The sequence below is a fragment of the Poecilia reticulata genome, linkage group LG3, assembly GCF_000633615.1.
Source record: "Poecilia reticulata strain Guanapo linkage group LG3, Guppy_female_1.0+MT, whole genome shotgun sequence".
NCBI lineage: Eukaryota > Metazoa > Chordata > Actinopteri > Cyprinodontiformes > Poeciliidae > Poecilia > Poecilia reticulata.
The window spans coordinates 33,595,703-33,609,431 of NC_024333.1; the positions used below are offsets into that span (position 1 = coordinate 33,595,703).

A 13,729-nucleotide genomic window follows, 5' to 3' on the forward strand; every position below is an offset into this window, starting at 1 on the left:
TGTAATATTAGAATAAAGCTGTAATATTAGAATAAATGTTGTAACATTAGAATAAAGATGTAATACGTCTGATTTTGTGTCAGTTATTTGACCTGAAGCTTCTTTTCTTATTGAGATATAATTTTACACTAACAACAGTTTGAACCAGGCCATCATAAGCTTCAGAAAAACAAAAAGTTTCATTTTTTGCCCAGTTCCCACCAAACGCTTCGCCGCGTTAAAGTCTGAAGACCGAAGCAGCGAAGAGACAAACAGCCCTGCTGAGGAAACGACACATCTGTGAAAACAGACGGACAGCTGCTGCCTCCGAGAGGAAAACTCATCAGGCTGCACTGGAAAAACTAAATACTGCATAGCATTTGGTCTAGTTTAGCGCAAATATGAAATGAGGTAAAACAAACTTACAAGTAATTTATCAGAAGCATATAGGAGATTGATTTACGTCAATATTTCCCCAATATTCAAGAAAAAGTTCCAGCTTCACTGGCAGATTATTTCACTGAAAACATTTTTCCATTTTATACGTGAAACAATCAGCCAGTGGAACTGGGACGGTTTTTGGTAAGATTTTGTGTTTTTGCAGTGCAGTACACATAAAATGTAAATATTAATAATGTAAAAAATAAAGAAATGTTTTCACTAACTTCTCCCGTATTTAGCAAACAAAAATAATTTTGATAAATCTGACTGACCTAAAACTGATTCAAATTCAGATAAATAACGTTTAATTACCCTTAAAAACATCATTTAAAATGTTTTAGTCTAATTTATTTGGAAACATTTTAATCGGCACCAAAAATCATTTCTGCTGTTATTTGAACTGTTTCAATATTTTAAATTATAACATGAAAAAAGTCATGCTATTAATAAAATAATCTGCCAATGTTTAAAATTGATATTACGGAAATATTTACTTAAAACTCCTATAGCTCGCTGGAAAGTTACTTGTTAGTTTTTTATACTTAAATTTTTTCACTAGAAACCAGACAAAAATACTCAGCATGACTTTGTGTTTTTGCAGTGCATCCCATTAAAATAACTAAGTAAAACCAGGCGTGTTGGTTTTTGAGTGCGCTCGGTGTTTGTTTGTTTTTGTTTGTAATTGTTGCAGTGAAAATAAAAGCAGCCGAACCTCCCAAAGCGTGTTCTGTCATGCTCAAACACAACGACTCGAGGCGATTGTTGATGTCCGGCTCCGTCACTGGAAACTGATGATCTGCGGAAAAACAAAACATTTTCACCAAATAAAAACAACATGAAGGAATAAATAATGGAGAATTTGGTCCAATCTCATGATTGTTCCTGATTTCTTCAAGTAAAACTGAGAATTATTTTGATACAAAAAACCAGAAAAGCTCGTAATGTTTTCAAGTTAATCAGATGCCATGAAAAAAAAAGAAGCTGCATTTACATTTTATAATTAGTTTTATATCATTTATTACTTTAGTTATCCATCGCCCATCATCAGCATTATTATGTTCATAATTGTTACAATATTAATTGTAATATCAGCAGCATAAGTCAATAATTCATGAATATTGATGAAAATGTTTTAGTTCAAATAATTAGTAAATTTTTAAAATCAATATTAAGAAATTATTGACTTAAATAAACCAATACGTTTCCTTGTAAGTTAGCTTTGTCTTATTTTAACTGCATTAAGACGTCTAGACTGGAACGAGACGAAAATGCTTGGTAAATGTGTGTTTTTGCAGAGTCACAGTCAAATCAACGGCTCTGCTTCATATTTTTTATTTCCTGATCATAGATGTTCTGAATCCAGCGGACAGATCAGAGACATAAACAGAGGATGTGTCGCGCTCACATCAGCTCTGGCTCCGACCCAGCTGCAGCCAGACTGTTATGTGTGCATGACTCTGCAGAGTCGTCAAAGGAGGAGAGGAGGGATGGGAGGAACGGGAGAAAAGAGAGAGAGTCGGGAAGGGAAGCCAGGGAGCCCCGTCCTCGCTGCACAAAGGCCCTCATTGTGAATCTGACCTCTCTTTCCTCCCCTCTCTTCCTCTCTCCCTCCCTCCGCCGCCTTGCTTCCTTGCTCTCTGCTGGCTTTTCTTTTTTTAAATCCGTTTTGTCCTCCTCGTTCTAAAAGGAGGGAGGCTGAGTGGCTGCTATAACCGTCCTCTGTTCCTATGGGACGAAGGTTACTGCAGGTCACTCCGTCTGGCACAGCCAGCCGCTGCGACGCGCCGAAAACACACTGTACACTGCAAAAACACAACCTGAAAAGCTACAACTCTGCTGGATGTCTGGTGCAGGGCAGATAAACACACTAAACGTGTTTAATTTCCTGTAACCAAACGGGAAACCTTGCATTTTGGATGGACTCACATGTGGTTTTTCCATGAAGAAACAGAAAATCTTACCAAGTATTTTTGGTCATTTTTTTAGTGCCAAATATCTTAGTTCACTTAAAATATGAGAAAATTAACTTTCCAATAACTTTTTAGCAACATATACGAGTTTGGTTTAAGTCAATAATTCCTTAAAATTGATTTTTTTTTTAAAAAGCACTTATTCACTGGTTGTTAAATTAACTTGTAATTTAGAAAAATGTTAAGAAAAAAAACAACAAACTGTTTTTTCATCATTATTAAGAAATTATTAATTCAAATCAGTTACTTGAAAGTTAATTTTGACTTGTTTCAAGTGTAATAAGATATTTGCACTAGGAACTAGACAAAATTAGCTCAGACAAATAAAAAAATGAAATAAGACGTGAATTTGAATGACCATTCTTGTTTTTATGTCATAAACTGCAAAAACAAAATCTTACCAATTATTTCTGGTCTAGTTTTAAGTGTAAATGTCTTAATACACAAAACTAACTTAAAAATAACTTCCCATAACATATAGAAGCTTGTTTAAAGTAAATAATTCCTTTATATTGATACAAAAAATATACTAGTACACTTATAAAAATATATATTCCCACAGTAAAAGTAAAATAATCTGACAGTGGAATTAGCACTTTTTGAAAATCAATATTAAGAAACTATTTATTTAAAATAACTTCACCCATCTTGCTTAAAAGTTACTTATAAGTTAACTTAGTCTGTTTTTCAAGTGCGCTAAAGTATTTGCATTAAAAACTAGACCAAAAATACTTGGTAAGATTTAGTTTTCTTGCAGGGTAACAACACATAATCCTTTATTTGTTATATTTCCCATTCTGTTTATGAATAAGTGTATCAAAATAGTCAAAAATTTGAAATAAATGAGAATATCCAGTCGGCCGAAATGGAAAAAGCTAATTTTATGCATAATCTAAGCTGGTTTTAATATTATTTGATTACAGTAAATACTACAGTGGCGCAGTTGGTAGAGCTGTTGCCTTGCAGCAAGAAGGTTCTGGGTTCGATTCCCGGCCCCGGTCTTTCTGCATGGAGTTTGCATGTTCTCCCTGTGCATGGTGGGTTTTCTCCAGGTACTCCGGTTTCCTCCCACAGTCCAAAAGCATGATTGTCAGGTTAATTGGCCTCTCCAAACTGCCCCTAGGTGTGAGTGTGTGTGTGCATGGTTGTTTGTCTCTGTGTTGCCCTGCGACAGACTGGCGACCTGTCCAGGTGACCCCGCCTCTCGCCCGAAACGTTGGCTGGAGAGGCACCAGCACCTCCTGACCCCATTAAGGGACAATGGTGCAAGAAAATGGATGGATGGATGTTTATCTTTTATCTATTGTTTTTATGTTTGTAGTGAATCCCTGAAGTTATGGACCAAGTTATTTCCTCTGACTCGATTAATCCCCGACTCGGCCATTTTGGCTGACTGACTGGCTGCTAAATAAATCATAAATGAAATCGACAGAGCGGTGGCTCCTCACCGGCCTGCTGGAACGGAACCATGGTTTGCGGCGTGGTGTGGACCGGCAGCGACCGCGTCCTCTGCACGGAGCTGTGGGTCCGACTCGGCATGCTGTTACTTCCTCCAGGGTTGGCAAACCAGGGGCCCTGAGGAGAAATATTTAACATATTACCGAGTCGATTTAAAACTAGAGCTGGCCAATAAATCAATAATACATATCGTGATAAATCCATACATCAGAGTGGCAGCTCCTCACACAGTACCTATCAACAGGTAATATGTCTGACAGAATATTTTATAAATCTCTCACTAGGTTGGTGGAATAAACCAACTGTCTCACTCTGTGGTTACCTAGCAACAGCCTGCTGAGCAAGAAGCAGTTTCAAGTCCCCCCCAACTTTGGTTGCCTGGCAACGACCTGCTGAGTAGGTCACTCAGCAGCAACCTGCCTCAAAACTGCTTAAAAATAAGAAAGTCATATTAAAAACGCATCAATGGGTTTCGTTCAGACTAACACCAGAATAAACCAGAGAGTCGTTTCCCCCCTAAGACCGGTTAAATAAAACTTAGCAAAACTATAGAATCAACAGAAATAGAAATATTAAACATAATTTCAAAAAGTTAGACCAGATATTTCTGAGCCAAAGCAAATTGTTCATAATTTCTGGTTCCAAATAAGTTGTGTTTTTCCAAGTATTTTTGGTCTAGTTTTTCGTACAAATGTCTTAGTACACATGAAATAAAACAAAACTAACCTACAAGAAACACTTTAAGAAGATGTCGGAGCTTGTTTTAAGTCGATAATTCCTTAAAATTGAAGAAAAAAAATTCTACTTCTAAGTGAATTAATCTGCCAGGAGAAGATATTCTTCCAATATTAGGGCTTTTGTAAACGATTATTTTAGTAATCGAGTAATCTATAGATTTTTCTTACGATTAATCGAGTAATCGGATAAAAACAATTATGAAATAAAATATTGGTAAAKCTTCCATAACACCAGTGTTACTATCGGATATCAACATCAGTCTATTTTTTCCACCTTTGTGCTTCCCTACCAGTTACTTTTTTGTAGACCGGGGAGCAACACGGGATATTTACGGCTCCTCCGTTCAGAAACTCATCTACCAGCCATGTTCCGCCTCCCGTTTGTTCAGACCGGGATGATATAAGTTTATTGTGCGGTTCGTCCGTAAAGCTGCTCTTACCCTGTAAGCATCAACCCTCAGCCGCCCGCCATGTTCAGTCTCTCCGCTCACCTGTAGAAATCCTCCTCAGCTTCTTCCCGCCGTTCAACCAGCAGCTCCGGAGCATAAAGGCTGCCGAACTCCCGGCATCGCGCCGGTCATTTTAAGGATGTTTATTGGTCCCACAAAAACGATGAAAACCCGGAATTATCACCAATCAGTAAAATCCCCGCGGGCCGAACTTGAAGATTGGACGTTATGCCGCTAACACGTAGCTTCCGTCAACAACTCAGAGGCGGAAGTCAGAGCTCCGCGCAACGCAAATAATGTTCCGGCTGAAACACGGTGCGCTAAATGATAAAACATAAATTAACGAAGCTTCGAGGCAGGTCAATTTTCCTCGAGGAATTTTAATAATCGAGGTACTCGAATCACTCGAGGAATCGTTTCAGCCCTATCCAATATTATAAGTTAAATTGTCTTGTTCCAGAGGCAGATTATTTCACTTAAATATCGAATAGTTTTTAATTAATAATAAGGAATTATTTTTCCTATTTCTTGCTGAAAAGTTACTTGTAAGTTAATACACTAGAAATAAGGCAGAACTAAGATATCTGCACTAGAAAGACCAGATTATTATTAACATGAGAAAAAATTTCCTCCAATAAGTGAAATAATCAGTCAGTGGAACGTGTATTTTTAACCAACATTAAGGGATTATTTACTTAAAACAAGCTCCTATATCTGCTGAAAAGTGATTTGTAAGTTAGTTTGGTTTTAATTCAAGTGTACTAAGATATTTGCACTAAGTTAGACCAAAAATACCTGGTAAGATGTTGTGTTTTTGCAGTGTACAGGGAAAATCCTGCTTCCTTCATTTGTTTTACTACTTATTCAGCAAATTGCTGCTCTGCTGCAACATCTGCAGATGAAAAACTTTACTGGTGGAAGCAGGAAACGTTGTTTTCTCCCGAATCTCCTCCCTACGTCAGGTAGACCTAATTACGGGTCTGAGAGTAACCTGCATATTATCCAATCCCTCACCGCCCTGCAGCGCCGACGGCCAGCGAAAAACAGGAAATGCCTGCGAACTGTTCTCACTGTATCTGAGCCGCGCGCTCTCTCTCTCCCCTATATATATGCTGTACCTCGGTCGCCCCTCCTCCTCCTCACAGCTACAGTGACTCACAGCTTTCCCTGCCAGCCGACTTTTCTCCCTTTTTTTCTCCTGGCACTTCCACTCCAAAGACAAGAAGGAGGAACTGAGGTATTTCCTGTCATTGTGAGGGATGATGAGTAGAAGGAGGGAGGGGAAGAGGAAAAGAAAACCGCTCTGAAATGGGTCGGATCAGACCAAACTGAGGCAGAACGGGCCTGAAACCTCCCGCACGGCTCCGCCCGTTTCCAGTGTTGACGCAGAGTCTCTGGTATGTGGAGCGACCTGCCTACGAGCTCCATTCACACTCACACACACACACATACTACTCATCCTGCTTTTCCTCATCATGGAATAATGACAGAAAAACTATTTCAGGGAGAAGACGTGCTGAGCCCCGGCGGCTGTAACCATCCTGGAATGTCTCGCTGCTCAGTTCGGGAATGTTCCACTTTAACGTCAAAGATACGACTTCAGAACGAAGCAGTTTAACTCTGAAGCTTCTGAAAGTGTCTTTCCCTTATCACATATACAGAGTTCCCATAAGTCTGAAGTGGAACTGATCCGTGCCGCTCAACCGCCATCTTGGTAGGCAAACGCAGCACAAAACCTAGATGAACCATCCAGACCAACTAAAAGCAAATATGGATTCGGTTGCAGTATGACGTCACGCCCCCGTCTCCCTGCTGGAGGGCAAAAAGCTGCAGGCTAACGAAGACGACCACTCCCCGACCCCCATCTGACATCAGAGTCACATGACTGCTTGGTACAATTTTGTGTTTATGCAGTGTGACTAATAACCTGCAGTGTGGAAGTTGAAACTGGTTCAAAAATAGAGCCAGCATTAGTCACCGCTATCACTAAAGCTAAGCTAACATGAACGCAGCCAAAAACAGCTGAATGACTCCTCCATCCTCCACAGTCCAGTTTGACTTACATGCCTGCCCTGTTTGGGCCCGGTCGGGGTGCTGCTGGAGCTGCGGGGTGTGGGTCCCAGCAGCCCCCCGCTGCCCAGTAAACCCAGTCTGGCTCCCGGTAAGCTCCTGGAAGGCATGTGGAACTGGTGGAGGCTGCGCCTGGCGGACACGCTGCTCCCGACGCAGCTGGTGGTGGGGAGAGAGTTCGACTGACCGAAACGGCTGCAGGACGCGAGAAACGAGAAAGTCAGAATGAAATCAGAGAAGTTAATAAAGTTACTTAAAAGCAAAACACATTTGCCGTCACAAAAAGTGGAAAAAATGGCCGGTTTGTGAAAACGTACCTCCTCTGAGGCCGGTAGCCCGCAATGTCAAGGAGGGTTTTCCTCGGGATCGACCGGAAAAGCCTCTGGACCTGCTGTTTCCATGACAACAGCCTCTTCTTCTGCGTCTCTGTGAAGGACTGAAAGACACAAACAGAGACAACAGCAGCTAAAAATCAGGAAGTAAACTAATTCTCCACCAAGTATTTTTGGCTACTTTTTAGTGCAAATACATTTGCAAACTTGAAATCAGACGAAACTTTTCAGACAGAAGTTGGAGCTTCTGGCTGAAAAACTCAAATTAAATCAGTGATTCCTAAGTTTTGATGAAAAAGCTCCAGTACTTACTGTCAGACAATTTCACTTATAATGTGGGGAAAATGTGCTATAAGTTAAATAATCTGTAAGAAAGTATTTTGTCTGATTGCAATAAAAAGTAGATGGAAAACAATAAATTGTGCAAATGGAAATTATTGATTTATGGTGCGATTAATCGATTTATTGTGACAGGCCTGTTTTTAAAATCGGAGGGAAATACCTCGTGGATGAGACATTTATCGATGAGCTGCAGGTAGGAGCTGATGTTGTCCTCATCCGACCGCGACACGAGGAGCTGGGTGCAAACTGAGGGCAGCGTGAAAACAAAACATGAGACAGGGGAGTCCACAGTGCATTATACATTGGGATATTTTATTTGCTTTATTTTATCAAATAAAATATCCTGAGGTTGGTTTCTTTGGCTTCCTGCGGCTACTTTGGGTTTACAATTTTAGCCCAGGTGTCTAAACATTTGGACACCCCTGACACAACTCTTCCATCTCCATGTGAAACCACCTGAGCAGGTGAATGACGCTCACCTTTCCCCATGACCCGGGTGAACTGGCCCGGCAGATCCCCCTCTGCGATGACGCTGCCGCCAGACTCGGCCTCTCCTCCGCCGCCTCCAGGCAGGCCGGAGTCGGAGGCGGAGCTCTTGCTCTGCGGACTCAGCAGGGGGCGCTGCAGAGACGACTCGTCCCCTCCGCTAAAGGCCTTGATGGGAGTCGTGATCATCAGGTGGAGCTCCTGCAGCGGCGTGCGAAGATTCCCGCCCTCCAAGACGTCCTGGAAATGGGAAGGGAACATTCACCAACCAAACTGGGAGACATCAGCGCTAAAATAAATAAATCACCAGAGGTGAGCAGAGCAGCCAAAAAGTGAGAGTAGCACTACTTCAATACATTTTTACTAAAAGTAAAAGTAAAGAGTATCTGTCCAACAAATTACTCAAGTAAGAGAAAAAAGGTATTAGGTAAAATATTTACTCAAGTACTGAAGAACTGATCAAATTATCAATCATTTGATATTTAAAAATTACATCATCCTAAATAATTCATATAAGTTACAAAAAAATAAAGAATTTTTTTTCCAAATTAGTTTCTTTCAATAAAAAAATATGAAACTAATAAAACCTGCAGGTGAGTGTTTGTGTCTGGTGAATGTTTAGTTAAAACATATTTGTTTTCCATTCAGTGGGTAGAAAATCCAGAAGTTTTACTAAATAAGAGTATAAATACTTTATAAATAAAAGTACTCAAGTTAAAGTACAAAGTACAGCGTAGTAAAAATACTCCTAAAAGTAATTTCTTTCATAAAAGTTACTCAAGTAAATGTAATTGAGTAAATGTAACTAGTTACTGGTTGAATAATTGCACATCTGTTTGCAGCTATTTTCACGGATGAACATAAACGTTGAGTTGGGGGCGTGGCCAGCAGCAGCTCATTTAAATTTAAAGTGACAGGAGGCTATAAAACAGCTAAAATCTCATTATGCAATAATGAATTTGTGCTAAAAATACAGTAAACATGTTTTATATCTCCCTAACTTGTTGAAGTAAGCACAGTGGGTCACCTTTAACTTGTTAAATGAAGTAAAAACATTTGCCTCGACATTAAGTCATGTCGCAACAGTGCTGCTGTGAAAGGTTACGCCTGAAATTAGCTTCGTCAACTCAGTCCCTCCTTCTGCCTGACCTTTAATGTTGTTGTTCTGCTTTGAAGGATTATGAGTAAAGAGGGAAAAATGAGTTTCAAATCTGAGCCAAAACCTTCCCTTCAATGCAAAAACAAAATCTTACCAAGTATTTACTGTCTAGTTTCTAATGAGAAATGATCAGTTCACTTGAAATAAGACAAAACTAACTTACAAGTAAATTTCAGGAAGATAAAGGAGTTTGTTTTTAACTCTGTAATTCCTGAATATTGATGAAAAAGTTTGAGTTCCACTGCCAGATTATTTCACTTGTAACAAACTCCTTTCTTACTAAAAAGTCGCTAATAAGTTAGTTTTGTGTAACTTACTAGTGAAATCTTGCTACAAGTAACTTTTTATCAGGATGCAGGAGTTTAAGTAAATAAATCTTGAATGTCGATTTTAAAAAAGTACTAAATCCATGGTCAGACTATATAATTTATAACAACACATGGCTCCTATGTTATAAATGAAACTAGTACTTTTTCCCTCAATTTTAATGAATTATTGACTTAAAACGAGTTCCTATAGCTTGATGAAAAGTTACTTATAAGTTAGTTTTGTCTTATTTCCAGTGAACTAAGATATTTGCACTAGAAACTAGGTCAAAAATCCAGTTTTCTGGATCAGTTCTTCTGTTGTTTTGTCCATTTACAGGCTTGTCGACTTAAACAAAAAGGTCCTAATTACCAAAATAAAAGTCAAAGCTAGATGACTTTTCATTTCTTGCATGAAACAAACCAACAGTTTCCGACCTTTTCCAGGCTGCGCAGAAGGTTCTGCCTTTCTTTGAGTTTCTGAATGCTGATTACAATCTTGTGTCGAGCTCCTTTAGTGACTTTCTGCAGAAAAAAAACAGATTAAGATTATAAAACATCAAGAAAAAATCTGAAAAATAACATTTTAATTGGTAGCTATGCTTCCTTTATGCTAACCACAGCAGCAGGATGATGAGGCAGACATTTAGAGACGTCTCGGTGTGGATGTTCATCACATTAGAGTTGGGCAGAAAGAACTGGCAGCACCTGGAGGAAGCGCACTGCTTCCTGGACAGCTGCAGCTGAATTAAATTTAGCTGCATCCCGCTTTTAATAATAGATTCCTCAATGCCTTCATCCACAAGGAAAGCAGCTGCTATATTTGTTCAGTGACAGAAGCAACTTTTCAAGTCAGTAGCCAGACGGCATTAACGCTTGGAAGATATTTTTATTGTAGCGAGAGAACAGTAAGGACAATTTGGATGCAACGGGATCTAAATGAGCGATTCCCAAATGAATAACTACCTTTTATCACTGTAAAAACACAAAATCTTATCAAGTATTTTTGTCTAGTTTCCGGTGCAAATATCTTACTAAATTTTAAATAAGACAAAACTGACTTACAAGTAACTTTTCAGCAAGATATTAAGTAATTCATTCCTTAATATTCATAAAAAATACCAGTTCCACTTGCAGATTTTTTTTACATTTGTAACATAGAAAAATTATCTTGTCATAAGTGAAATAAACTGCCAGTGAAACTAGTACTTAAGGAATTATTGACTTAAAACAAGCTTCTACATCTTCCTGAAAAGTTACTTGTAAGTCAATTTTGTCTTATTTCAAGTGAACTAAGTTATTTGCACTAGAAATTCGACAACTATACTTGGTACGATTTTGTGTTTTTGCAGAGTAAATGTTAAAATCTCTTGTTTTTCGTGCGTTTACGAACCTGTGCTTCTAGTTGTTCTTCCGTCAGTGACATCATCTCATCGTAGGTCATTGTGGAGAAGAGCACGGCGTACTTATGGAGACGAAGACTCTTCAGCCATCCAGGAACATCTGTGGAGAAACTAAGTCTGTCAAATCTTTTTCATAGATCTGGAGACATTTCCGAGAACAGATGTCATCGTCAAAGCAGATTCAAGAAACAGCACAAGTTTGCCAAGTCAGAAGGTTAAACAAACTTCAATCAAAAGTATTTTATACATAAAAGAAGCCCCATGTAAGGCTTTAGCAACCGCTCAGCATATTACAAGTGAGGAAACAAACATACATGTTTTTCACATTTCCCATCAACCACCTGAATTTCAGGATGACTTCTATTTTTCAAGATGGCCGCCATTTTTGAGCCTTTTCAACCAATTACAGCTAAAAAAGGTCCCCAACTTTCATGACTTAAATAAACTTTGTCATATCAACTATGATCATCCTATTAATACAAAATTAAAGTAATGATATGTAGCAAAATCTCTTAGCGAATCTCACAGGAAGGAGATGAAGATGCAACACAGACTGAGAAACTGTTGTCTTAATGATTAGTGCTAGCTTCTGCTAATTTTTAATGTGTTTAGTTGTTTAAAGTTAGCTAATGCTAATTTATTTGTTTAGTGATCTAATACTAGCTTGTGCTAATTTTTTTATATGTGTGTAGCAGTTTAGCATTACCAGTTACATTTTTAAACCGTATTTAGCAGTTTAGTATTAGCTTCTGGTGTTTGTAAATGCTTAGCAGTTTAGCATTAGGTTCCACAATTTCCACAATCCCAAGTAGGTTAGCGTTAGCTTGCGCCAGGTTTTTTTAAAAATGTGTTTAGCAATTTAGTGTCAAGGTAGGTAAGATTCTACTTTAGCAAATTAGTGCTAAAGTGAACTTAACTTTTTGTTTAGCTGTGCTGATTTTAGCGCAAACATAGCCATTAAAACAATGGCAGCCATTTTGAAAAATTTTGCAACAGATCAAGAAAAAATATGTAATTTCTATGGTTAAAAAATATGAAGGCAATGATTTGACCCCAAATACATGCACCTAAATGGTGATGTTAGTCCAAAAATGGGTGCCATCTTACATTTTTCAATGGTTAACTTTTTTTCCCCAAAAAGCTCGCCCCTGGAAACATCTGAGCCAAATTAGGTTCTTGTATCCTCATGTAAAATATTCTGCTTTACTCACCCCTCATCCCACTGCCGTCCTCATGGAAGGAATTGCGATGCAGACTTGAACTGCCTCCTAAGCCGCCATCATCCAGGTGTTCGCTGCCCCCACTGCCTGAAGAGGCGATGCTGCTCTGGGGGGAGAGAGGCGCATGGTCTGGGGCGGGGCCTCTGGACGTCCGAAGGTCCTCTTGGGACAGCCAGACGTGGCCCAGAGGCTGGTTGTTGGGGCCGCTGATGGGGGGCGTAAGGGACACGGAGCGCTTCAGGGGACTGTGCTGCTGACTTCCACTGCCGCTTGAAAGAACTGTAGAAGAAAAATATACTCTACGTTTACACTCACGCGTAAAAATGGCTGCAAACCAATGTACAATTAAATACAACCGTACATCTTTGAAAAGCAGGAGTGGAGCCTCCTGCACAACCAACAAGAAGGCACCAAGTGGTTTCTGAATGGAAGCCAACAACATTCAACAACCATTGTACAGTAAAACCAGCTGACCAAACATGCTGCAGCTCCACTTTGGTTGCTAGTTAACGGCCTTGGCTCAGCTGGGGTTGCTAGGTAACGGCTCAGTGCCAAAATTGGGAGGTTTTTGAAAAAACTTGTTTTCCAGACACAAAAAAGCATTGGGTTGTTGCTAAATAATGGCTGCATGTTAAACGCTTGGGCTGCTTTTGAAAGCAGTTGAGATCCAAATGAAAGTATAAAACTGCAAAAAGTGAATTTTGCATAATAGGTCCCCTTAAAAATACATTCAACATGGAGGTTTCAGATTGACAATTTTTAATCTCTATAGATCCTCCAGATTCAAGGATGCCCTCTAGTTGACAAATAGCCAAGATGGAGTTGGTTTCTAGTCAACAATTATTGTGACTAGAATTTGGTCTTTCACTAGGATCATTATCCTAGTGAAAGACCAAATGATGGCCCATTTTATTTAGTTTTCTGGCAGATTTTTATTTATCATTTTCTGATTGTCTTCAGATTCCATGACACTCAATCAAATACCCCACCTCACTGTGCTGCATTTCAATGACCCAATCTTACAGTAAATAATGTAGACTTTGTACGAATCATGTAGTTCAAGATGCGGTGAACTGAAAATTAAGCTTATGGCATCACTCACTGTACAATTATGTCATCTAATAATCATCTGAGCACCAAAATTTAATTCTGAATCACCAGTTGGTCCGATAATAATTAAAAATAAAAAGACAATGATCTATCATGTCATGATGCAGCAGAACACTGAATTCCTCAGTTTTAGCCAATAGTCAAAATGGGAGGACATTAAAAATCTTCAGACCTGAACATTCAGAGTCACATAAAGACATTACAAAATCAGCCTTCTATCACTTGAATAACATTTCCAGGCTTAAAAGACAAATGTCCTATGCATTTA

General features: G+C 39.1%; 1 protein-coding gene and 1 long non-coding RNA gene across 2 annotated transcripts in view; one reads left to right on the forward strand and one right to left on the reverse strand.

Annotated features, from left to right (window-relative positions):
- The window catches only part of samd4a (sterile alpha motif domain containing 4A), a 54,981-nt gene that overhangs the window by 1,484 nt on the left and 39,768 nt on the right, over positions 1–13,729 (reverse strand). Inside the window, exons 4-12 of the mRNA XM_008405999.2 lie at positions 12,343–12,630; positions 11,122–11,231; positions 10,167–10,253; positions 8,258–8,504; positions 7,939–8,024; positions 7,422–7,540; positions 7,098–7,299; positions 3,839–3,965; positions 1,133–1,216 (exon numbers count right to left, since the gene is read on the reverse strand). Coding sequence (XP_008404221.1) covers positions 1,133–1,216; positions 3,839–3,965; positions 7,098–7,299; positions 7,422–7,540; positions 7,939–8,024; positions 8,258–8,504; positions 10,167–10,253; positions 11,122–11,231; positions 12,343–12,630 — 1,350 coding nt within the window. The remainder of the gene's footprint in view (positions 1–1,132; positions 1,217–3,838; positions 3,966–7,097; positions 7,300–7,421; positions 7,541–7,938; positions 8,025–8,257; positions 8,505–10,166; positions 10,254–11,121; positions 11,232–12,342; positions 12,631–13,729) is intronic.
- LOC108166199 (uncharacterized) lies at positions 6,044–7,142 on the forward strand. Its single transcript, XR_001776483.1, has 3 exons — positions 6,044–6,431; positions 6,539–6,926; positions 7,083–7,142. It is a non-coding gene; the product is annotated as an uncharacterized LOC108166199 (long non-coding RNA).